Raw genomic sequence first — 25,565 nt, 5'->3', positions numbered from 1 at the left:
ATTACATTTATATCACAGACCAATGGACAAATACTATAATTTATTTTAACAATAGTATTCTATTCCTCTCAGTGAATAGCTGATTTTACTACCTGGCTGATGCACCACCACTGATGATAATAAAGGCTGCATCAATCTGAATCTGAATGAATTTTCATGACCTTGAAGCGTTTTTGTGATTTGCCTTTTGGATTATTAATCCATTAAAATCCAGTATGGGCAAAGTAAGTAGAAATACTTTATTATCACAATAAAAGTTTAGTAACAACACAAAATTATCACTTGAGAATAAACGAAAACAAATTATTTTCAGGAAGAGTGTTCAGAAAGTACAATACAAAACAAAAAAAAACTAAATCTGTCCCTTCATTTCACTTCTTTCTGTATTTCTTTTCTTAAATAAACAATGTGTACAAATTATTACTCCACAACAAATATTATAAAAAATGTAAAACACATTATTTTTTTCAAGTAGCATGTATGTTTAGGAAGTACAATACAAAGTGCACTTCTTCTTTTCGGGGGTCAGTCGGGGCCAGGGGGCGGGGGATTTGTCTCCTCCTCTCTTCGTTTCTGTAGCTCTGCGTTTTCTTGTACATGATTTTTCATATGTGCGTACAAATTAGTTGTGTTACCACTGTATCTTACAGCCTTTTGTGCGAATGGTACAACTCGCTGTCGTTTTATTTTCGGCCTGCAAATATAACCAGACTCTCTGCCACTCTCCTGCTCCGTCTCTGTGCCGTGTGTAACGCGCTGCTGCTGGCCGGGCCTGGCTGGCAGCGGTGGTGTTTGGTTACCTGGAGCTGCTGAGTCACGTGACGTGTAACAACCACACGAGAGAGGGAGGAGGAGCAGTACCGATCTCACTATATTGGTATCGATCAATATTTTCGATATTAGGATCGATCCGGCCGCCACTAGTTAGAGTTTACTTTCACTTTCACCAGGGTAGTGTCTCAGATCATTTTCTCCATCTGAAGGTAATGAAGCAGTTTGTCGTGTTTTCTTCATCAGCAGCTCAGTTCCAGCAGAAATCTGCCGCTCCATACTTCACGTTAAACTCAGTAACAGCTGAAAGGTAAGCCATGTTGTTTCTGAGTGATCACGTTCCGTTTGTGACACTCGGTGCATAAATATGATTGAAGGTGGTTTTCTTTCCTTCATCTTTTCATCGAGGACACAGTTGAAACTGTCTCCAGAAGTTTGATCTGCTTTTGCAGTGTAAAGTAGGCTACTTTTACTCCAGTACTAATATTGAAGATAATCTGACTGATGTGAATATTAACATGTTGTGCTGCTTTCTACTGCTCCACATTTCACAGGGAGATATTTGACTTTAGAATGTAACGTATTGTGTAACTCCAGTAGCCTATGTCAGATAAAATGTGCCTTTATCCAACAAGCGATGATAAGATTACGAAGTCACACTGTAGAATGGGAATTCAAATATCCAGAGTGTTTCCATCCATGTGTTGGAGGAGAACAGCTAATGTGCAGAATATGAAGTCCACTTTACTGACCACATGTTTTTACACCACTTTTACATTGTGATATTTGATTCTTTCTTTAAACAAAAGACAAAGATAAATGAGTTGTACCACTGGTGATCCTGTGCTGCATCATCAGATGACATGTTTAAAATGTTGTTAACCAGCATTGACTTGACTGAATATTAATGAGCTGGAGCTTCCAGTCAGACTCAGTGTCAGTGAACGCATCGTGTATGTCCTCCATGGCTTCATCTAGTGGACTGATAGTAGAAGTACAGCAGCTGATGAATAAGAGCCAGTCAGTGGAGGAGCAGCTGGTCGTTTTACAGCAGAAATGATTTCAGTTGATGTTCACATGAATGATTAGTGTTTCCTCTGCAGGTGAAAGTAGAAAGTGTGAATTCAGCAGCATGGACCAGATTGAGGACAGACTGGAGGGACCTGGACCTGGACCTGTACCTGGACCCAGCTGTGTGTCCTTGAAGAGCGACCGGTCGAAGGCAATTGAGATTACTTTTAGAGGAGGATGTGGTTCTGCTCCGAAGAGGTAAAGTGTCATTAAATGTTACTGTCTTTTCGCTTACTTGTCTTCTTGCAGACTGATGATTGGCTGATCAGTAGACTTCTGTCTTGTTTTAGCAAGGCCAGCTGGACACAAAAAGTCGAGCACACCAGTATTGTTGGTTCTTCGGTTTTTCAGGTCTGCGTGACTCAGAGATGAATCACCAGCAGCAGACGGTCAAACCCAGTAGTTCCTCAGTGATGCTGCAGCTGCTGCTCGTTAGATTCCAAAACACAGGATTGGATGTTTTTGTGCAAACACGTACAAAAGTTCTTGGTGAATTGGTTGAAGAAGCTTGGGAGTTTGGTTGAATTTTGGGATGACTTGCTCTTCCCTCAGAAAGTGGAGATGCTGCTTAGCCTTTTTGTTGATGGAGCTGGTGTTGAGTGACCTGGTGAGGTTTTCCGCCAGGTGAACACCAAGAACTTGGTGCTTTTGACAATCTCTACGTATGATCCATTGATGATCAGTGGAGGGTGGTCGCTCTATGCTCTCCTGAAGTCAGCAACCATGTCTTGGTTTTGTCAACGTTCAGAAACAAGTTGTTGGCCCTTCACCAAGATGTTGCCTCCTCCCTGTATGCTGACTCACATGTGATAAAACAACTGTCCAAGTTTCGTTTCTGTTATGTTTTGTAGGAGCGCATATGGTTGTTAGCAATAATTATTACTAATTAATATGATTATTGAATATTAGGCTATTATGAATTGATGATTATTAATGTTTGCTAATAACCAAATTTGTATTTGCAAATTAGAGAAGCTACTCTTTCCATTGATACAAATCATGACATTGATGGAGCTAACCAGCTAGCCACAGCTAACAGGTATAACAGGCAGGCAGGCTTGAATTTCACAGTCAGCAGGTCAGAATTTCGTATTTCTCAGTATTTCATCAAATCCAAAAATGGCTCATTACAAATGTAATTGATTTAGTTTTTATTACATTTTGTGGTAATTTTGAGCTTATCTACATGATTCTCCATAATCTATGCACCACATGGTGACTTGCCTTTGTTGCAATGTCATACATCATCCTTTGTCACCACATAGGGTCATGTGGTGGTACTACAGATACTAGTACTGATAATCCATTCTCTGAAGTCTTACCTATACATACAGACCAGGCTCATTCATATGGACCTGATAGTTTTGGAGATATTCCTGATTTGTCTTGTCTTTTTAGGCGAGCTTCACCTCCCAGCACCCCTTGGCTTAAGAGGTAAATTGTACATCAACATTAAGATTTCATTCAGAGATAATTGTACTGAATAATTTAACACGTTTAATTTGTGTTGTTTTTCTGTAAGGATTCATTATACAGCAGAGTCTGTTGAACATACACCCAGCTGTGTGTCCTTGAAGAGCAACTGGTCAAAGGAGATTTGTACTGATTTCAAAGAAGGACGTGGTTCTGCTATAAACAGGTAAGGTATCAGTAAAGCTTCCCTTACATGAGGAGCTGATGGTCCTACTTCATCTCTCTTCCTCTTTGAGTTAAATACGGTTTGTCAGTCTTGATGTCACTGAGGTTATACAACATGTTTGGTTCATCCTTTTACGTCTGACGTCTCATATTAGCTTTTGATCTTGTAGATTTCTTCTCAGAGAAGTTTTAACACTGATGGATTTTCCTCAAGAGCAACAAGACTTTTAAGAATATTGTTGATAGAAAGACGTACACATAAAAAAGACAGAAATGCTGAATAAAGATTTAAAAAATGCAAGGTCTTGTGAGAAGTGCATTATTGTAACACTGTGCATACGCCTTTTTACATCGGTTGTTACGGTATGTCAGTAGAAAGGAAAGAGCAAGCCTGGCAAGGATTAGACTGACTGAAGGCCAACTGCTTGGTAGTGTTGAAGGTTCAAGGTTCTTGCACAGCTATTGCACATGTCATTAAAGTGAGGTAGTGTTTGGTTATCTTTTAAGTTCAGTGGTTTTGTTTTGCCATCAGTCTGATTGTGGCAGGGAAGAAGCTGTTGAAAAAGCAAGTTCTATGTGAGATGATACTGTCCGCTCTGCAGTATCTCAGGTTGTACGTGCAGTGTTTGTGTCTGATAAGAGAGTGAGCTGGGTGGAGTGAGTCTCTGATGATTCCCTCTGCTCGTTTCCTGCAGCGCTGCATGTACATACAGTCCATGGAAGGAAGTTTTGTCCCTATAATCCTCTCCGCTGTCTTTATGACTCTTCGCAGAGCCTTCCTCTCTGCCTGTGTGGTGTTGCCGTACCAGACAGTGATACCTGCGGTGAGGATGCTCTCTATCAGCCCTCTGTAGGCCTGGGTGAGGGGGCGATGGTTCAGACCAGCTTTCCTGAGCAGCCTGATGAAATAGAGCCTTGCTGGGCTTTTTTCACTGTGGCTGTGGTGTTGAGAGTCCAGCTCAGGTCAGATGTGACCTGCAGTCCCAGGAATCTGTAGCTGTCTGCCCTCTCCACCTCAGTCCCTCTGATGAAAAGAGGCTGGAGAGGGGGAGGATTCTTCCTGAAGTCCAGCATAATTTCCTTGGTCTTGTCTGTGTTGAGGATGAGAAAATGTGAGGTGTGAGGTGCTATGTTACCCTGTGGCTCCGGGTGACTGAGGCAGTTTAAAACTACGTTGAAGGTGTGGGGACGCAAACTGGCAGTCCAAGGAAAAGCTCTGCAAGCAGGATAAAGAACTGAAGTGTGAATAAAAAACATAAGTCACTGTTTTAACATGCTGCAACGGCTGACAATATTGTACAAACTGACTTAAAAGATGGGTGCAAATTGTGATGCAGAGGAAGCGGACATTGTTTTAATGTTTTGGAGCTATGAACTAAATTAACTTGTCTGTTGAAGAGTAATCAGCGTTGTGTCTTTTGAAGCTGTTGAACCTTAGAAAAACATGAGTATTTCTTTCTTGTGTACATACCAGTAGTTGGGAAAACAGCCCCTTAGAAGAGGTGATCAATAAGTGGATATTTGAAGCAGAGTAGTGTTTTCAATCTTCTAATGGATGAGAGCTAATTGTTGATGATTGGTCCACAGAGTCCACCAGCAGAGCTCAGAGGTTCTCAGTGGTCAGTCTGCCCAGCAGCATCAAACACACCTGGACTCCATCTTTCTGGTCTGTACATGTACAACAACTACTTTCCATCATCTCCATGCTGCACTTTGTAGACCAGTGGATTGTCAGTGTGTCCAACAAGGATCTGATGTTTGTCTCCATGATTTCAGTCTGCTTGTGTCATTCATATCATATTCTGTTTCAGCTGCTGGAGGACAACATCATCACTTTTGTGAAGAACCAGCTGAAGAAGATCCACAAGGTTCTGAGTCCAGATTACCCAGAATGCTCAGAGAATCAGAGGGAGGGTGATGAAGTGTTGGAGGGTGAGGATGAAGAGCAGAGGAGGAGCAGCAGAGATTTTTTTCTGAAGATCACAGTGAACTTCCTGAGGAGAATGAAGCAGGAGGAGCTGGCTGACTGTCTGCAGAGCAGTAAGAGGATTTCTCTAAACATTGAAGCTGCTGGAGAAATGGGACATTTAGTAATGTCTCCAGAGATGAACCAAGATATATTCACACACTCATTCTTTAGAGCAATGACATGTTGGAATATTTACTGGAGAATTTATTCATTCATCTTATTTGTTGTTTGTTCATTCAGGACTTGAAGCTGCAGTTTGTGGACGTAAAGTTAAATCTACTCTGAAGGAGAAGTTCCAGTGTGTGTTTGAGGGGATTTCTAAAGCAGGAAACTCAACCCTTCTGAATGAGATCTACACAGAGCTCTACATCACAGAGGGAGGGACTGCAGAGGTCAATGATGAACATGAGGTCAGACAGATTGAAACAGCATCCAGGAAACCACACAGACCAGAAACAATCATCAGACAAGAAGACCTCTTTAAAGCCTCACCTGGAAGACATGGACCAATCAGGAGAGTGATGACAAAGGGAGTGGCTGGCATTGGGAAAACAGTCTTAACACAGAAGTTCACTCTGGACTGGGCTGAAGACAAAGCCAACCAGGACATCCTCTTCATATTTCCATTCACTTTCAGAGAACTGAATGTGTTGAAAGAGAGAAAGTTCAGCTTGGTGGAACTTGTTCATCACTTCTTTATTGAAACCAAAAAAGCAGGAATCTGCAGCTTTGAAGAGTTCCAGGTTGTGTTCATCTTTGACGGTCTGGATGAGTGTCGACTTCCTCTGGACTTCCACAACACTGAGATCCTGACTGATGTTACAGAGTCCACCTCAGTGGATGTGCTGCTGACAAACCTCATCAGGGGGAACCTGCTTCCCTCTGCTCGCCTCTGGATAACCACACGAACTGCAGCAGCCAATCAGATCCCTCCTGAGTGTGTTGACATGGTGACAGAGATCAGAGGGTTCACTGACCCCCAGAAGGAGGAGTACTTCAGGAAGAGATTCAGAGATGAGGAGCAGGCCAGCAGGATTACCTCCCACATCAAGACATCACGAAGCCTCCACATCATGTGTCACATCCCAGTCTTCTGCTGGATCACTGCTACAGTTCTGGAGGATGTGTTGGAAACCAGAGAGGGAGGAGAGCTGCCCAAGACCCTGACTGAGATGTACATCCACTTCCTGGTGGTTCAGGCCAAAGTGAAGAAGGTCAAGTATGATGGAGGAGCTGAGATGGATCCACACTGGAGTCGAGAGACCAGGGAGATGATTGAGTCTCTGGGAAAACTGGCTTTTGATCAGCTGCTGAAAGGAAACCTGATCTTCTATGAATCAGACCTGACAGAGTGTGGCATCGATATCAGATCAGCCTCAGTGTACTCAGGAGTGTTCACACAGATCTTTAAAGAGGAGAGAGGACTGTACCAGGACAAGGTGTTCTGCTTCGTCCATCTGAGCGTTCAGGAGTTTCTGGCTGCAGTCTACATGATCCACTGTTACACCAACAGGAAGACAGAGGTGCTGGAGGACTTCCTGGGAAGAAACTACAATAACTTACCTCTGGATGAATTTCTGAACATAGTGATGAAGAAATCCCTGGAGAGTAAAAATGGTCATCTGGACCTGTTTGTTCGCTTCCTTCATGGCCTCTCTTTGGAGTCCAACCAGAGACTCTTAGGAGGTCTGCTGAGTCAGAGAGAGAACAGTCCAGAAATCATCCAGAGAGCCATCAACAAGCTGAAGAAGACGAACACTGGTAAAATCTCTCCTGACAGAAGCATCAACATCTTCCACTGTCTGATGGAGATGAACGACCTCTCAGTTCATCAGGAGATCCAAGAGTTCCTGAAGTCAAAGAACAGATCACAGAAGAAACTTTCTGAGATCCACTGCTCAGCTCTGGCCTATATGCTGCAGATGTCAGAGGAGGTTCTGGATGAGTTGAACCTGAAGAAGTACAGAACATCAGGGGAGGGACGACAGAGACTGATCCCAGCTGTGAGGAACTGCAGAAAGGCGCGGTGAGTCCTGATGTGATCATTAACAGAATCAATCAGTGGAGATTAGTAGTTTAGTTCTTCAGACATTTTCATTTTTACAGTGTTCCACTTGTTCACTGCAAACATTACAGTCAGTTGTATTTATTCCCAGATGTTCTCAAGCTGTTTGAAGTTGTTCAGTGAATGAACACGGTTCTTCTATTTATTTCTAATCATTCTTACATTTGACTATTTTATTTCTATTTCTATATATTCACTATGAATATTGACATGTTCACTGAGCTGAACTAAAAAGATCCAGAGTCCATTAAACAGTGAAGACAGTCCAGATGTATGTCTTATCCAGATCAGATCTACTTACAGACTGTGGACAGTCTGTAAGCCTCAATGTAACTCAGTGTTGTCTCCATTCATCTGCACATTCAACTAAACAAAAGTCTGAGAGAGATGATGAGAATTATTGTTTCCTGTCAAACACAGTCAGAGAAGATGAGCTGAACCACTGATGTGGAGAGAAAATGTCTGTAGAAATATATTATTCCATTATAACATATTTTATATATTTGTCTCATGACAGACTTATTAACTGTGGAATCTCAGAGAGTCACTGTGAAGTTGTGGCCTCAGCTCTGAAGTCCAACCCCTCCCATCTGAAAGAACTGGACCTAGGTTATAACATCTACCTGCAGGATTCAGGAGTGAAGCAGCTGTCTGCTGGACTGGAGAGTCCAAATTGTAAACTGGAGACTCTGAGGTCAGTTCACTGACTGTTATAGTTTTCATTTATTTTCTTATCAGGCTTCTGAAGAATGGGTCACAAATAGTCACATAGTAGTCAGGGATGCCTAGTTGTACCAAGACCAGTTGAGATATATAATCCCTTCAGTGAATTCTAGGTTGAGAGAGATTCCCCTTTCTGGAATTGCCCAGAGTGGATATAGGGGTAGTCTCCAGCTGAGTGCCTCCAAATTGGAGGTCTCCCTTAGGAACTCCACTTTGACAAGATGGATGACACAATCCACAGTGTTGCTCTGTGGATGAATGACAACTCATCTTGTTCTTCAGCCCATCCAGTCAGTATCTTTGTGTTTCCACAGTGTTTCCTGCTGAGCTGCAGTGGAGGGACAGGAACTCAAAGAGGAACTTTGATTAGTGTCAGTCAGACTGCTGAAGCTTTATATTAGTGACAGCTGAACACTGGAGTTGTGTTAGGAAGAGACCACTTCACAGTCAGTGTGGACAGCAGGAATCTGAAGAACTCTGTAATATCCATATGACATGTGACACACTTGAACATGTCAACTTCTCCTTTAACATTTGAATGACACAAACCTCCAGAGACACCAAATCCAGGAAGAAGAAGGTCCTGGAATCAAATAACTAATCAACAGTTTGTAGTCCAACATGTGTGAGGAGATATTGATCCTGTAATGAGTAGGGCTGAACGATTTGGGAAAATAATCTAATTGCGATTTTTTCCCCCCGATATTCCGATTGCGATTTAATATGCGATTTTTTATTTATTTTTTATTTTATCCTCTATTTTTCCCAACAAAACATAATGAATGATTTAAATATGAACAACCCAATATTAGATACATTAAGTGTAAAATGTTCTTTCCCATCGGCTGGGCCTATTTGTTGGAATTAAATTAAAAGATGTAGGACTTGAAATAAATGACATTTTTATTTAACTGCTCATTACAGAAGCATCTGTGGCTTTACCACTGTGCATTTAAAGGGAAACTACTGTTTTTTTACAACCTGGACCTTATTTCTAGCATAAAATATCACCGTTTACTCACCAATATCACTTTTGTTTCATTTGCACTTGTTCAGGAGATAATTAGATAAGCGTATATCCATATAGCGGGAGTGGTCAAGGCATCGAAACGCAGCCTCTAAATAACTTATTATCTACAGCGAAACTTGTTCATTCCGCCAATACTTTGATATGATACGCTAGTGCTATTCCCCGTTGAGTCCGGAATTACGTGTTAACATCATCCCGAGTAATGTCTTCTGACCTCTGAGCGGCGCGCGCACCCGCTACTGTCGGCTTGTTTACCAGTAATTTGCTACTGCTATGGTTCGTCCACAACCTCAAAGTCGGACAAATATTCAGCCATGTTGCAAAAAACTAGCAGTAGCAAATTACAGGTAAACAAGCCGACTGTCGCGAGACATCGTCCAGGTCAGAACTCAGAAGCTTATCATCCGCGTCGCTCGCGTCACGTGACCACCTTGTAATCGCGCAAGTTGCGGTTAGAAAATCGCGTTTTATCATATCGCGATATTATCGCAAATGCAATTAATCGTTCAGCCCTAGTAATGAGGTCAGCAGCATCTTGATGATTTGTGTTGAAAGGAACAGTTGTCTGAATGTTGTGCTGACGTTTGGATGATGTCTGTAGATGGCTGACATGATGAAGATCCACAATAACACAAGGACAGAGTCACTCTACTCATTTTAGAGAACAGCTCATTGATCAGGACATATTTCAAACCTTAATCCGTCTGATTGATCACCAGTCATTTCATCTTTTATTCTTTATTCAGGTTAATTCGCTGCAGGCTGTCAGAGATCAGCTGTTATTCTCTGGGACCAGCTCTGAAGTCCAACCCCTCCCATCTGAAACATCTGGACCTGAGTAACAACAACCTGCAGGATTCAGGAGTGAAGCAGCTGTGTGGTTTTCTGGAGAGTCCAGACTGTAGCCTGGGGAGACTGGAGTAAGTTCACTGTTACTATCGCAGATCTGATATGTTTAATCACCAACTCAAGATGTTCAAGAACTCCATCCATAAAACCGTAAATGTCCCTTTGTTCATATGTTAAGTTTTATTGTCCTCAATTTAGACTTTTCTCTTAAAGATGAGTGGTTGTTGCAGAAGGTGTAGAAAATGTCCTGTTAGTTGTTAAAGTCAATGAATGTTTCTAATTAGTGTTAAAGAGTCGCATCTGGATCTAGAAGATCCTCTGAACTCAGATTTGTTTAAACGGACAACGTTTACTTGATGAAATCCAAAGATTTATTTGCTTTCTGTTTATTTCAAAGTGACTTCACTGATAATGTCTGATAACTGATATTGATCCTGTAATGAGAGACTGTACTGAGGTGAGGAGCATGTCATTGATCTGTGTTAACATGAATCGTTGTCTGAATGTTGTGCTGACATTTGGATGATGTCTGTAGAAGGCTGACATGATGAAGATCCACAATAACACAAGGACAAAGTCACTCAACTCATTTTAGAGAACAGCTGATTGATCAGGACACATTTCAGGCCTCAACACATTTGAATGATCATCAGTGATTTCCTCTTTTATTCTTTATTCAGATTGTGGAGCTGCTGTTTGTCAGAGATCAGCTGTGATTCTCTGGTTTCAGCTCTGAAATTCAACCCCTCCCATCTGAAATACCTGGACCTGAGTAACAACGACCTGCAGGATTCAGGAGTGAAGCAGCTGTGTGGTTTTCTGGACAGTCAAGACTGTAGACTGGAGACTCTGAGGTCAGACTCCATGTTTTGTTGGTATGCTGAGATGAATATGATGGTAAAGTTGTAGTAACTCTAAACTGAAGACATCAGGCTTATATTTTACAGATCCACACTGACGATCCTCATGATAAAGTCTGTTTTGTTTTTCTGTGGTTTAGTCCATTGACTGTGGCAGAGCCATGTTGAGCTCTAGATTTCAAACCTTCATAAAAGAAGAAAACTCCTCCACTGGATGACTGATTCTGAAACTCTGACACAATGTCAACAACAGTGAAAATGAACTTTGTTTTCTGAACTCACATCTTTTATTCTTTATTCAGATTGATTGACTGCAGTTTGTCAAAGATTGGCTGTGATTCTCTGGTCTCAGCTCTGAAGTCCAACCCCTCCCACCTGAAACATCTTGAGCTGAGTCTCAATAATCTGAAGGATTCAGATGTGAAGCAGCTTCTTGATCTTGTGGAGAGTCCAGACTATAAACTAGAGACTATGATGTGAGTAGAGGGTTCCAGTCAGTCCATGCTGCTTTCATCAGTATTGTACTAAACACAGTTAGTATCAAAGATCCAGTGTTTCCTTGAAACCTGTAGCTTCTCAGTGAAGCTGGTTTCAGGATTGGACAGAAAGACAGAGAGAGAGACAACAGTCATCCAATCAGATGAGCCAGAAGCTTGTTGTGATCATGAGTTTGAGTTGATGTGAAGACTATTGTTGGTGTTGTGTTGATGTGTCTAGTGTCTAGCTGACAGCCATTTATCTCCTCTCTTCTTTATTCTCCTCTCTACAGATGGATGGCATAGTGGTAGACAGTGTGTTGTGAGAGGATGAGCTGTGTCCTGATGATCCAGAGGTTGAAGCAGACTCTGACTGGACAATGTTACTGGGAGGTGGAGAGGAGAGCTTCATCCGCATGGTCGCCATTTAAGACCATCAACAGAGCTGCACTTCAACTCTTCACAGAGCTCCAACAAATCAAGTCCAGTCCCTCATGAATGATTCAGACACATGTCAACCTGCCAGCATCCTGCTGTTGTGTAGATGTTTGTTCCAACTAGATTCTAATGTCTGTCTTGTCCCTGTAGAAACAGTAGACTCCAGATGTACCTCTGTTTCATTTATTATATTTCTTTCATTGGAGCAGGAGCTGGAGCGAGCAGCAGTCTGCTTTATTTGTCATTGATTATTGATTGGATTAGTCAGATTGTCAGTGACAGCGTTGATGGATGCTTTGCTTTGGTCTGATTTATTCTTCACTGGTTGGTTACAGAAACTTTACATCCTGTAAATCAGAAGTAATAGCTCATTACCCAAATATCAGAAACCTTTTTGTGTGTTGAAACTGTAAAATGTTTGAGCTTTGAGGTCTTTGAGGAGTGCAACTCAACATATGAACCACTTAAACCACTACATGTAGTTTATTCTTCTAACTAAATAAAAGCAGACCTCTGAGCATGCGTCCTCTCCTCTGTCATAGTCAGAGGAGGTGGCCACCAGGTCATATTTTTGTAGATGATAGAGAGTTATCCTTTCAGATAATCAGAACTGATGCTATTCATGATATGCTATGACTGTGGCATTTTGTAACATAATTTACTACAACATTTTTATGACATACTATAGTATAATATTTAAAACATAGCCTACTAGTTGAACAGACTAGCCGACTAGTCAGTTTGTCGATTTCACTGCTGTTCCATGTTAAGCATCATGTCGACTAGTCTCTGATCATGTGATAGTAACACGGACGCCTCCTAGAAGACAGGTGAGGAGCCCAGTTAGTCATTGCAGCAAACTAGCAGCGGTTCATCAAGTGTAAATGGAAATACTTCACTAAAGATGAAGCCCATATTACCGTGACATGTCAGTCCTGAAATACAGCTAAACTACTACTGCAATGCATCTGAAAAGGCTAACGCTAACGCTAGCAGAGGAACGGTCCAAATCCTCTGGACAGCAGTCAGTTAACAACTTCACTAAACATCCTGTGGTAACAGAGAGAAGGAGGCTGCACATCAACTATTTGATAAAGTTTTTAGCTGCTACACTATCCCATCTAACAACACGCTGTGGAGTACTATTAAATGTTACTGATGATGCTGAGGTGCTGCTTGTTTTTACAGGTGACTGAATCAGCAGCTTTTAGCAGAGGAGCTTTCAACACTAGTTATTGAGGACACCCACAGAAACATTTAATCTGTGACAGAAATATGAATGATAATAGATAAATAGATTCTAGAAATCTGTTTATGATCAATGAGTAAGAGTTTATGTCTGGTGGTGCTATTTGAGATTTGAGCTTTTTGTGAAACTGATGGAGGAAAATATCCACCAAAAATACAGTATATGAAAAGTTTGAAAAAAAAAAGTTAACAACAGTATCTACAAGTAGTGCAGGAAAATGAAATTAATCTTTTTAATAATTTCACTAACTTTGGTTTATTTGGAACAGTTTTGACGTCTTCGCTGTTGGTTAGACAAAACAAGTATTTGGAAGGTGTCCCTTTGGGCTCAGGCTAATTCTTGATTTAGATTTGTCTCTATTTTCAGACATTTACAAACTAAAACATCTATGGGTGAAAAAAAATAAACAGCACAGTAATTCCTGTTCTATTAAGTTCTATTAAAAAGATATTTAATTCAATTTTTCAATTCAATTTTATTTATAGCGTCAATAACGATACAAATCGTCTCAAGATGCTTTACAAAAACCCGGCCTGAAACCCCCAGAGCAAGCCTGAAGACAACGGTGGCAAGGAAAAACTCCCTTTTAACAGGAGGAAACCTTGAGCAGAACCCAGCTCATATGGAGGGACCCATCTGCCTAAGGCCAGCCGGGTACAGACAGAAGAAAGAGAGAAAAGCAAGATAAACATACATCCGTCATAGATACACATATCTGATGAAAGCGTACATGTGGAATCTTATGATACAAACTGATGATGTTACATGACAGTTTCAAAATGTAAGAGGAATCATAGGCAGGTTGGAGAATTGTTCATTCAGGCAGGAGTGGATAACTGCAGAATTCCATGAAGACTGGGCAGGCTGATGAGACCACGACAACAGATGTAGTATGGAGCTCCACAGGAAACGCACAACTCCAGGCCAGAGATACTCATAAGAAGAAGGAGGAGGACGGGGGGAGGGGAGGGGAGAGCAGTAAACATTCTATATAGTAATAGCACAGAATTGCATGACTAGTAGTAGATAGGAAATTAAAGGGCAAGAGCTCTGTGCCAGAGAAAAGAAAGTGGAGAATGTGAGAGAGGAGAGAGAAGAAAGAAGGAGGACATGTGTTTGGTGCATCGTCCCCCAGCAGCCTAGGCCTATAGCAGCATAACTAAGGGATGGTTTAGTCCAGCCCTAACTATAAGCTTGATCAAAAAGGAAAGTCTGAAGCCTGACCTTAAAAATAGAGAGAGTGTCTGCCTCCTGAACCCAAACTGGGAGCTGGTTCCACAGGAGAGGAGCCTGATAGCTGAAAGCTCTACCTCCCATTCTACTTTTTGAAATTCTAGGAACCACAAGTAGGCCTGCACTTTCAGACCGAACTGATCTGTTGGGATGATATGGTACAATGAGGTCTTTAAGATACGATGGAGCTAGGCCTTTAAGGGCCTTGTATGTAAGGAGGATTTTAAATTCTATTCTAGACTTTAAAGGGAGCCAATGAAGAGAAGCTAAAACTGGAGTAATATGATCTCTCTTGCTAATTCCTGTCAATGCTCTTGCTGCGGCATTTTGAATCAATTGGAGGCTTTTTAAAGAGCTATTTGGAGCCAGACAGTAATGAATGACAGTAATCCAGTCTGGACGACACAAATGCATGAACTAGTTTTTCAGCATCACTTTGAGACAGGATGTTCCTAATTTTGATGATATTACACAGGTGAAAGAAGGCAGTCCTGGTCACTTGCTTTATGTGACATTTAAAGGACATATCCTCGTCAAATATAACACCAAGGTTTTTCACAGAAGTACTGGAGGCCAATAGCCTAGAATCTAGATGTGCCCCTAGCGGCAGCAAATTACATTTGCTTCCAGGGGCAGTCTAGTTACTCTCCGTTGACTTGAGATTTCGAAAAATCCAAGATGGACCGGGCCAATCACGAGTCGGTGGGCGGGCTTAACATGATGACGACTGACCTGCGACCATAAGTTCCGTGAATTACGCGTGAATTCCCCATTCTGCTAGAACTACCAGAGCGATGGCTGCTGCTAGCGAACAACTTTCTTTCGAATCGGCTTTGGCCGCCACTCTGAAAGACTTGAAGTTAAGCTTTTCCAGAGAATGTCTAATAGGAAGCCTAATAGGAATAACAATAATAATAGGAATCCGTAGACGGGCTCTGGCTTTTCTCTGAGAAAGGAACTCTCTTTTCCATCACTCTGACTACGTCACCTTCTTCGTTGCTCTGATTGGTTGTAGCGCTGTCCTATTGCGTGGAGAGGGAGTTTGAAAGACAACCGTTTCTCCCACCCCTCCGGTTGAGCCCTGTCTATGGAGAGTGCCCAGACCCTACATTTAATGTGGGTCTGGCTCGTCAGGCTAGGAGGCCAAGGTAATGCCATCCAAAGAAACCACGTGATTAGATAATGAATCTCTGAGATGCTTAGGACCGAATACAATAACTTCTGTTTTGTCTGAGTTTAAGAGTAGGAAATTACAGGTCATCCAAGCCTTTATGTCTTTAAGGCATGCTTGGAGTTTAATCAGCTGATTAGTTTCATCTGGTTTCATGGATAAATATAGCTGGGTGTCGTCTGCATAGCAATGAAAGTTTATGCCATGTTTTCTAATAATCTTGCCTAATGGCAACATGTATAACGTGAAGAGTATTGGTCCTAGCACAGAACCCTGAGGAACTCCGTAACTTACTTTTTTCTAAGCTATTACTCTGTCACCAACATTGCCCTCTCACCTTCATACTTGTTTATTGTAATATTACAGTTGCATAGTGCTTCTATATTTTGTATATATTTTTTGTTGTATAGTGATTTCTATATTTATACTTCTCTTTTTAACTAAACTGTTGACTCTGAGAGCCCTGCGCAAGAATTCCCATGTGCCTGGACTGTTGGTTAATGCACAAATGGCCATATAAAGAACCTTGACCCGTGAGAATAGAAATGTTAAAACATTTATCTTTTAAAGTTGTCAGATCTCACTTGAATGAGTTCCTCCCACGAGTGTTGGTTCTGTCCTATGCATCTAAACAGTCTACAGCAGAATGTGACATGTAGCAGGTTTCTGATCATTTAAATCTGCTCGTATGAGGAAGTGAGATATGAGGTCAGATATAATGAAAATGTACATTAGAATAATCAGGAGGCATATCAGTAGACATTATTTCAACAAAACATCCTCCAAGAATCATTTAAAACGTACACAACAGACATTACAACAATCCAATTTGAGTGTTTGTTTCATCTTTGTTAATTATATGTCGCACCAACTATTTTTTCTTAATCTTTAAATTAATAAATGACTGAGATGCAGTGCGATTTATGTTTAGCCCTGGAGCTGTTGCAGATTATCAGACAACCTTCCATTGTTCATGCGTCACACCTTTTTCCCGAGAACTTCATTTATATACACACACAGTAGCTCATTTACCTATCTGGTGCATCAAACAACAACATGTTGTGTTTTCAGTCAGAGTTACAGTCATGATTCATGAAACCTCCTGAAGGTGTTGAGGTCTGGAAACATATCAGATATGTGGTTAATAAATATAATATGTCAGTCCATGATCAGCTGTCAGTGATTATCACATTAAGACTGTGTTTCAGTGATCAAGCTGAACAATGTCACTATCAATATCACATTATCATCATCAATATCAATCAGTCTGGGAGATTTTCTACTAAAACATCCAAATAACAAACATGAATGAATAAAGAATGTAGAAAGTGCTGAGTTTGTTTTCTGTTGTCATCTTTATTCACAGAGATAGAAACAGACTGAATGTTTAAACATGGATGATGAGCAAATTAAACTATTTTCCGACAAGGAAAGCTGCTGAATGACAACCTCAAAAACAGCATCACATTTCTCTTTTCCTGCTTCTTCCTGCATGGACACACTAAAGCAGGGGTGTCAAACTGATCCGTGAAAGGGCCGCTGTGGCTGCAGGTTTTCATTCCAACCATGCAGCACCCATGCAGTGGGTGTGGCTGGCAAGTTTTTGTTCCAATCAAGCAAGAGGACACCTGAAATGACTGCGTGAAGGCAGTTCAGTTGATTGATTGAGCCAAGTCAGGTGTGCTGCTGCATGGTTAGAATGAAAACCTGCAGCCACAGCGGCCCTTTCACGGATCAGTTTGACACCTGTGCACTAAGTGATCAGAGTCCACACTGCTGTGTGAACCAATGGATGGGTTAAATGGAGAGAAAGAATTCCCCACTGAGGGATCAATGAAGGAGAAAAAGAATCACATCATATAGACCTTTAATTGAATCAATGATCAACAGCAGTTTTATTTAGCACTTTCTAAGCAACATAAACTATAATAACCACACATTCAGATCCACTCTTCTAGTTTAGAAACTGTCACCCTGCACAACGCTCAGCTTTAGAAAGAAACTTCTTCCTTGTTGGATCTCTGCTGTCTCAGTGTCAGCTGTACAACAGTTGGTGATCAGCTGGTTTAAAAGGAGGCAACATGCAGCAGACTTCAATAATTGACACTGGAACAAAATAAACATTTGAATACATTTCATGTAAAATTATTCAACACATAGCTGCATTCTGCAATAATACAGAGAATCTTTGAGCTTTTCTGTGGAATCTTTTGTAATAAAAACAAAAATAAAAAAGTCTGCAATAGGGCTCAACTTCGGAAGAATGAAACACAGGGTGGTGAAGCTCGAGCTTCTTATTTGTTTTGCCAGTAACCAAATGATGCTGGGCAGGAACAGCAGTGTGTAAATAAGCAGCACCACAACCAGAATAACCACAATTCGTCGTTTTTCATCAGAGGGGACACTGAGGGATGCAGACAGGGCTTTAAGAGTCCCACCCAGGAAGAAGATGAACAGAGGAAGGGGGAGGAGGATGTAGACGGCAAAGACGGTTTCTGTGATCTGAAAATCAACCCAGAAATAGAATGGGAAAAATAAAACAAGAGGAAGGATCCAGACGAGGACAGAGACCATCACAGAGGTTTTGATGGTTCGTCTGAATCTGTACCACAGCGGCCAGGCAATGAGCAAATACCTGTAATGAAAGACAGACACACATAGACAGTCTTTGAGGAGCATCAGAATTATATACTAATAAAATGGTTAGACACAGACGTAGATGCACACAAACTGGATCAGACAGATAGTTACCTTTCTAGGGAGATACACACCATGAAGCCAACACTGGTAAACACAAAAAAATGATAAATATAAAATGTGATTTCACTGATCAAGCACATCTTGTCAGCCACCCAAACAATCATGCAGACGAGCTTAAGGATGTCAGAAATGAGGAGGTTGACGACGTAGACAGCAGCACCGTGATCCTTTCTGACCTGCAGGAAAACATAGGTAAAAGTAACTAAAGCAGTTGTTAACATGTTCTAAACTTCACCTCCTCCAAATATGACATCTGGCTCTGCCCAGAAACTGCAGTCAGAGACATTTATCTATCTAAGAACCAGATGTACCAAGACTTTTACACCTGAGACGAGTCAAAGACAATCATTTACTGACAGACTGTACACAACACATCATTATAAATACATACATCTGTTATAATGGACTCACCAGAGAATAGAGTAAGTAGATGGCCACTAGGATCAAAGGAAGACTGATGCAGATGATGATCCATGTAAAAACATATCTAATCAATTCAACCTGGCCTCCATAGCAGCCATAGGCAGTTTTGTAATCCTCATCACAATCAGGGTCACAGTTGGAATTCTCATTGTTGAGGCTGTTGTTATTGTCATTATAACCTTTGTCCCAAGTTGTGTTGTTTAAGTACAACTCTTCCATTCTTCTTTGTCAATCCTGGTGTTTGAGAGATTAGAGTAAAAATATAGTGTGTACATGAAAAGCACAGTATACCTCTAAATGTTGAAGTGCAATACAAAGGAGGGAAGAAAAAAAACTTAACATAATTTTTGTCAACCATTGATAGGTTGTTGTGTTGCAGTTCAGTTATGGTATTACATTTTCATTCAAATGATGTTTCTGTTGATGCACTGAGCTTTTAGAAATTAGAAATTAAATTCAAACATCTAGTACAGTACATGACATTTGAATGTCCGTTGGTTAACAGAGTTTGTGGGCTCTGTTTGTTCAGGAAATGCCACCACAGTTGTCTTTGTGCTGCCTACTGGCAGACATGACATGCTGCCAGACATGACAACCATCCGTTATCTATACCGGGAGAGAGGTAGGATATGCCCCGAACCCTGAACAAGGGGAGAGTTTATCACAGAGCTAACACAAAGAGACAAACTGTCCCAAATGGACAGTCTGGAAATGGCGGTTCTGCTCATCATACTCATTTGAAATAAGATCACATTTACCATCTAGCGTACTGAATGCCCACTAGTCAATATCTTTTAAGCTATTTTATTTCAATTAGAAATACATATATTTATGAAAAATAACATTTAATTGTGTCAGCTTGAAACCATACAACCATGAAGTGGAGTCGAAAATGAATGTGCATGGCAAATCAAATCCCATACCAACATGAACCAATAAATGACACATCTTGATTGCAATATATTTTTTGTCCACTAGATGTCCTCATCGAGCATTGTGTTATTAAAGCCTGAGTAATGAGCCGTTTTTCTGAATAAAGAGTCGAAGCTTCAAAAAGCCATCACTCGAGACAGGTGAGACCAATGAGGGGAGGAGCACCCAGACAAAGGACACACGGCAAGGAATCACATAAGTAAAAGAAAACATTGAAAAGTCAAAAGCATGACATTAACAACAGATCTATGGCCCCCTTAGAATCACTAAATAACCCTGACAAGGGAGCTAACTACTGCACCATTGTGCTGTCCTATTTTTTTTTTCTTTTTAAATAAGCTGTTTATAGAAATCAGCATTACACTTAACTCTATATAAAGTAACCCTGAATTAATCAGACTGAGGGAGAACAGTGCGCATATAAATTACATTTAATGGATGATAATCAATTTCTTGTTCGCAATAAAGAATACACAAAAATAGTATGCAACAGTACAACAATAACAGGATATATTGCCCTGCATATTTCTTGATTAATCTTAAATTTTTAATTAAACAATATATTCAATGCGGAATTTTATTTTTACAATCATCTTTCAGTTCTTTTACAAAAGTAAAAGGATTCCTGCAGCACTGGTTCTGCAGTCACATTGGCTACACATACTACACTTTGGAAAATGCCCAAATGAAATAAAACAGAACCATTTTAACTGCAGTATTCTTCACACCTATACATTCCAACATTTGCCTTTAAAAGTTGTCAGATCTCACCTGAATGAGTCTCTCACTCTAGTGTTGGTTCCTCTGCATCTAAACAGTCTACAGCAGAATGTGACACGTAGCAGGTTTCACATATTTAAATCTGCTCATATGAGGAAGTGAGATATAAGGTCAGTTATAATTATAAAATAACAGGAATATCAGGAAAGAATCATTTAAAACAGACATGTAATGAACTCTATTCCTTACTCATGGAGCGTCAATGTCCAGGTTGAACGTTTGTTTCACCTTCTTTATTTTTATGTTGCAACAGATATTTTTGTTTGTGTGAATTTATAGATTAGAGAGATGCAGTGTGATTATTGTTTGTGCGTCACATCTTTTTCCTGCGAATTTTATTGACGTATACACAGCAGCTCATTTACCTATCATCAAACAACTATGCACTGTTCTCAGTCAGAGTTACAGTAATGGTGAAACCTGCTGAAGGTGTTTTGAAGTTGGGGTGTGATTCTGTATTGAATAAATTATATTCTAAATTTATTTGAAATCTGGATGATGCTGAGTTTCAGAAGACGTTAGTATAAAGCTCCAACTGGAGGCCATTATGTAGCAACAGGTTCTACCAGGTAAACGCATCAAAAGAGTTGGACAGTCATCGACTTCTGTTGACCTGTGTTACGTCCCTATGTGTGTCCAGGGGAAAATCAGGGACAAACACAATACAACCAAATGCTCAAGTCTGGTGTAAAAAGAATTTAACAATATTTATTGAACTACAAAAGATGACTAAACAAAAATCTCCTCAAAAACAAAAACAGTGGGGAAGATTTGGACCACGTGGTTGTGCCAAATAAATGAAAGCAATAAAACAAAACTAGGCCTGGCTAACACTCTGCCATAGAGAAAACAACAAACAAAAAGGGCCTAACTATCTTTTCTACTAAAAAAAACGTTGTCAGAACTACATGGGTGGCACCAACCAATAATCCTAGTGTGTATAACAAAGGAATCCTACGTGGTGGGGTGTAAAGGGTACCCCAATGTTACCTCTGGTCCGCACCTTCCACCACAACTGAAATAAATCAAACAAAAAGGGTCCTCACGTCTCAATACCACGGTAGGTGACAAAAAACAAAATAACAATCGAGCCGAGCAACAAGCTAAGGGCAGAGATTGAACCATGTGGTTCTCAAAACAAGCTACAAGCAATCAGCGCAACTAGCATGCAGCAGCAAATCATGTGCAGGGGAAGTAGAGCACGAGGAGCCTGTAGCTGGATCCTTTTGAAGTAGCTCATGTGGTGGCAATTGGATAAACCAACCAATCAGCAGGCTCTGACAGACTTCCCAGGTGGAATCACTTGCGGCATCACCTGAACACACAGGGGAGGGGGAGAGAGAGAGGGAGAGAAAAAACAAGAAAAATACACTGCCCCTGTCTGGCACGTAACAACCTGCATTAGTTAAACGATGATGGTTGTTGACTGACTGTTATGTTAACCATTGAAACTTTCTGGACAATCAGGCAGAGTTGGTGGAAACCACAACAATCAGTGTTTAAGATGGACAAATCTGTTCAAGAAACCCCACATCCACTGCAGCATGGACACAATAGTGAAGATGCCTCAGACACCATCTGGACCAAGAAAGATTTCATCAGTAAGGAACAGAGTTCATTACATGTCTGTGTAGTTGGCCCAACTGGAGCATTATCTTGTCTTTGAAGTCAGGAAGTTGGACAACAGATGCTTTGGACTGAAGCTACATCTTATGAATCACAAGCAGATCACCTCAAATGAAGATACTTGTGATTCTTTTGTTCATAAGGGATTCACTTTGGTCTTTCTTTATTGTGAGTTTTTCATGAATTTCTTATTCTGAAATTACTTATTTCTGGAAGTAATCACAGTTAAAAACATAAAAACAATGTTGGAGCAGTCGTGTTTTCCTCAATAGTCCCGGTTTCACTTAAAAATAAGGAAATGTACTGCTCCCTGCAGGAATGAACAGATACTCACGTACAGGTACGAGATTTACGTATCTGTACGTGAAATCTTGCTTTGTTTCAGGCTTTGTCTGAAACAATGGCAAGCTTTACCTTAACAGTGCTCTACCATCATCAAAAAGACCAGTAGCCTCATGTACAAAGACTTGTGTAGATTTCTTACTGAAACATGGCGTACGTTCAAATCCAGAAAACGTTGTACGCACAAAAACATCCAGATGTATGAATCTGTGCATGCGCATGAATCCAAGCACATTTCCTTTGTACATCCCAATCAACATGGAATTAAGTGCACACGTTGGACTATCCGACCCCTCCCTGTCCACGCACTATTTAAATATGCAAATTATATTTAAATGAGATGAAAAATTAGATACAGGAGAAGAGGAGCTCACCCCGTGTGAATAGAGAGTCGCCGCAATCGTGGGTGACACTGCTCTCTCAGGGGTGGTGGGAGCACATGTGGGTAACTTTGATTACCCCCTTAGGTAAATACCTATGTATTTATGTAACTCACAACAAATGTGTTCATACTGGTCATACAGTAGTAACTGCAGCAACCCCAGATCATAGCACTCCCCCCCCCCCCCCCCAGGTGCATCACTTCATCTGCCTCTCTTCTTACCCTGATGTCCCCATCACTCTGGAACAGGGTAAATCTGGACTCATCAGACCACATGACCTTCTTCCATTGCTCGTAATGAGTCCAATCTTTATGCTCCCTAGCAAACTGAAGCCTTTTTTTCCGGTTAGCCTCCCTGATTAGTGGTTTTCTGAAGGCTACACAGCTGTTCATTCCCAATCCCTTGAGTTCCCTTCACATTGAATGTGTGGAAATGCTTTTACTTACACCATTAAACGTAGCCCTGAGTTCTACTGTTGTTTTTCTTTGATTTGATTTCACCAAACGTTAAGTAATCGCTGATCACGATCAATCAGGATTTTTTTCTGACCACATTTCTTCCTGGAAGACGATGGTTCCCTACGATCCTTACAGTTTTTTAATAATGCGTTGGACAGTTCTTAATGCAATTTTAGTAGTGTCTTCAATCTCTTTAGATGTTTCCAACATTTCTGCTTGATGCATGCCAACAAAACCCACAGAACCATTTATTCTGTGACAGAAATATGACTGATAATAGATAAGTACGTAGATTCTAGTAATCTGTTTATGATCAATGAGCCAGAGTTTGTTTCTTATAAATGTGGTGCTATCTGAGATTTGAACTTTTTATGAAACCTTTTAAGTTTCAGAGGAAAATATCCACAAAAAATACAGTACATGAAAAGTTTATTTTTCATTTATCAAAATTACCAGCAGTATCTACAAGTAGTGCAGGAAAATGAATGAATAAATGTTTAATGAAGATATTTTATTTTTCATCATTTCACTAACTTTGGTTTATTTGTAACAGTTTTGACGTCTTCACTGTTGGTTAGACAAAACAAGTATTTGGATGGTGTCCCTTTGGGCTCAGACTAATTCTTGATTCAGATTTGTCTTTATTTTCAGACATTTACAAACTAAAACATCTATGATCTGACTGCAGCCTTTGACACCATCCCTCACTCTATCCTCCTCAACAGATTATCCTCCATTGAAATCTCCCACACCCCCCTAGACTGGTTTCACTCCTATCTCTCAGGCCGTACCCAGTTCATCCAACTCAAGTCCTTCAGATCCCAGCCCTCTCCCGTTACTTCAGGTGTGCCCCAGGGCTCTGTCTGGGTGTCATCCTCGACATCTCACTATCATTTCAATCTCACATCAATAACGTTACCCGGTCTGCATATTTCCACCTACGCAATATAAATCGTCTCTGCCCCTCTCTCAGCCCCCATACCACTTCCATCCTTGTTCACAGCCTTGTCACCTCCCACCTTGACGACCGCAACTCTCTCCTTTTCGGCCTCCCCCACAAATCCCTCCATAAGCTTCAAATGGTCCAGAATTCAGCCGCTCACATCATCACCAAAACCCCTTCATTTTACCACATTATCCCCGTGCTACAGCATCTCCACTGGCTCCCAGTCAAATTCTGCATCGACTTCAAGATTCTTCTCCACACCTTCAAGGCCATCCATAACCTCGCCCCCCCCCCCCCCCCTTATCTCTCGGATCTCCTCCATATTGTCACCTCCTCCCGCTCCCTCAGATCCTCCTCCTCTATCTACCTCTCTGTGCCCTCGGCCCGCCTCAGTACCAACTGAAGGCTCTGCTCCCCAACTCTGGAACTCACTCCCACCGGACATCCGAAACATTGACTTTTTCCCTCTCTTTAAATCCAGACTCAAAACCCACCTGTTCAAGAAAGCATGTCCACCGTGATTGCACTGTTCCATTTGTTTATTCTGTCTTGTGTTGTGTCTTTATGTTTTTGTACAGTGTCCTTGTGAGTCTTGAAAGGCGCTTATAAATGAAATGTATTATTATTATTATTATAAGTGAAAAATTAAACAGGACAGTAATTCCTAAAGGCAATACAGTTCTATTATATATATATATATATATATATATACAAATGACTTCTAACTATAATGGCAAAAATTTGATATTGATGCATAAATAATAACCTAATATAATTTAATACATTAAGATAATTTCCTGATCAAACACACATTTTATATAATATAATAAATAAATAAAACAAAATCTGTCAATTAATTTTCTGTAATGACTGATTATTCTGGCGCTGCTTGTACTGTAGGAAAATACTATTTATGAAAATGAAATTAGAAATATTCCATATTTCATAATGAGAAATCTCCACTAGAAAATTAAGAATTAAGAATATTTCCTTCTGAAATGTATTTTACATTTTGAAAAAAGTTCAAACTGCACCACATTTAAAAGATACAGACATAAATTCAGATTCACTGCTAGATTATAGATTTACTTTCTTTGCAGTTTTTCATTCTTTCTTAATCTCTACATGTGTTAAAATATTTATCTTTAAAAGTTGTCAGATCTCACCTGAATGAGTTCCTCCCACTAGTGTTGGTTCGGTCCTCTGCATCTAAACAGTCTACAGCAGAATGTGACACGTAGCAGGTTTCTGATCATTTAAATCTGCTCGTATGAGGAAGTGAGATATGAGGTCAGATGTGATCATGAAATGTACAGATGTACAGAATCATCATGAAAGACGTCAGCAGATATTCATTCAATAAAACATCCT

The 25,565-nt window shown here is 40.6% G+C and overlaps 2 protein-coding genes across 4 annotated transcripts; one reads left to right on the top strand and one right to left on the bottom strand.

The window, feature by feature from the left end:
* Positions 1 to 703: 703 nt before the first annotated feature.
* Positions 704 to 13,712, top strand: LOC311500722 (protein NLRC3-like). Of its 3 annotated transcripts, XM_084562294.1 has the most exons (12): positions 704 to 1,081; positions 1,875 to 2,040; positions 3,241 to 3,276; positions 3,365 to 3,481; positions 5,068 to 5,146; positions 5,292 to 5,520; positions 5,690 to 7,475; positions 8,032 to 8,208; positions 10,014 to 10,187; positions 10,797 to 10,970; positions 11,279 to 11,452; positions 11,746 to 13,712. In XM_084562294.1, the coding sequence occupies exons 2-12, from the start codon at positions 1,904 to 1,906 to the stop codon at positions 11,756 to 11,758; spliced, it is 3,096 nt and encodes a 1,031-aa protein (XP_084418420.1). In that variant the 5' UTR covers positions 704 to 1,081; positions 1,875 to 1,903; the 3' UTR covers positions 11,759 to 13,712. The 3 variants fall into 3 exon arrangements, with proteins under 3 accessions (XP_084418420.1, XP_084418419.1, XP_084418421.1); XM_084562293.1 differs by having other exon boundaries at positions 704 to 2,040; XM_084562295.1 differs by lacking the exons at positions 10,014 to 10,187; positions 10,797 to 10,970; positions 11,279 to 11,452; positions 11,746 to 13,712 and adding an exon at positions 8,552 to 8,655 and having other exon boundaries at positions 704 to 2,040.
* A 2,191-nt stretch (positions 13,713 to 15,903) lies between these two features.
* LOC311500046 (G-protein coupled receptor 4-like) lies at positions 15,904 to 18,945 on the bottom strand (the record flags this gene model as incomplete). Its single annotated transcript, XM_084561222.1, has 3 exons — positions 15,904 to 18,178; positions 18,295 to 18,479; positions 18,715 to 18,945. The coding sequence occupies 3 exons, from the start codon at positions 18,943 to 18,945 to the stop codon at positions 17,689 to 17,691; spliced, it is 906 nt and encodes a 301-aa protein (XP_084417348.1). The 3' UTR covers positions 15,904 to 17,688.
* Between the last annotated feature and the right edge of the window lie 6,620 nt (positions 18,946 to 25,565).

Source organism: Chelon labrosus, assembly GCF_963514085.1.
Source record: "Chelon labrosus genome assembly, chromosome: 15".
Classification (NCBI taxonomy): domain Eukaryota; kingdom Metazoa; phylum Chordata; class Actinopteri; order Mugiliformes; family Mugilidae; genus Chelon; species Chelon labrosus.
Note: the sequence above shows the minus strand (reverse complement) of the source record. Positions and strands in the feature narration are given on the sequence as shown.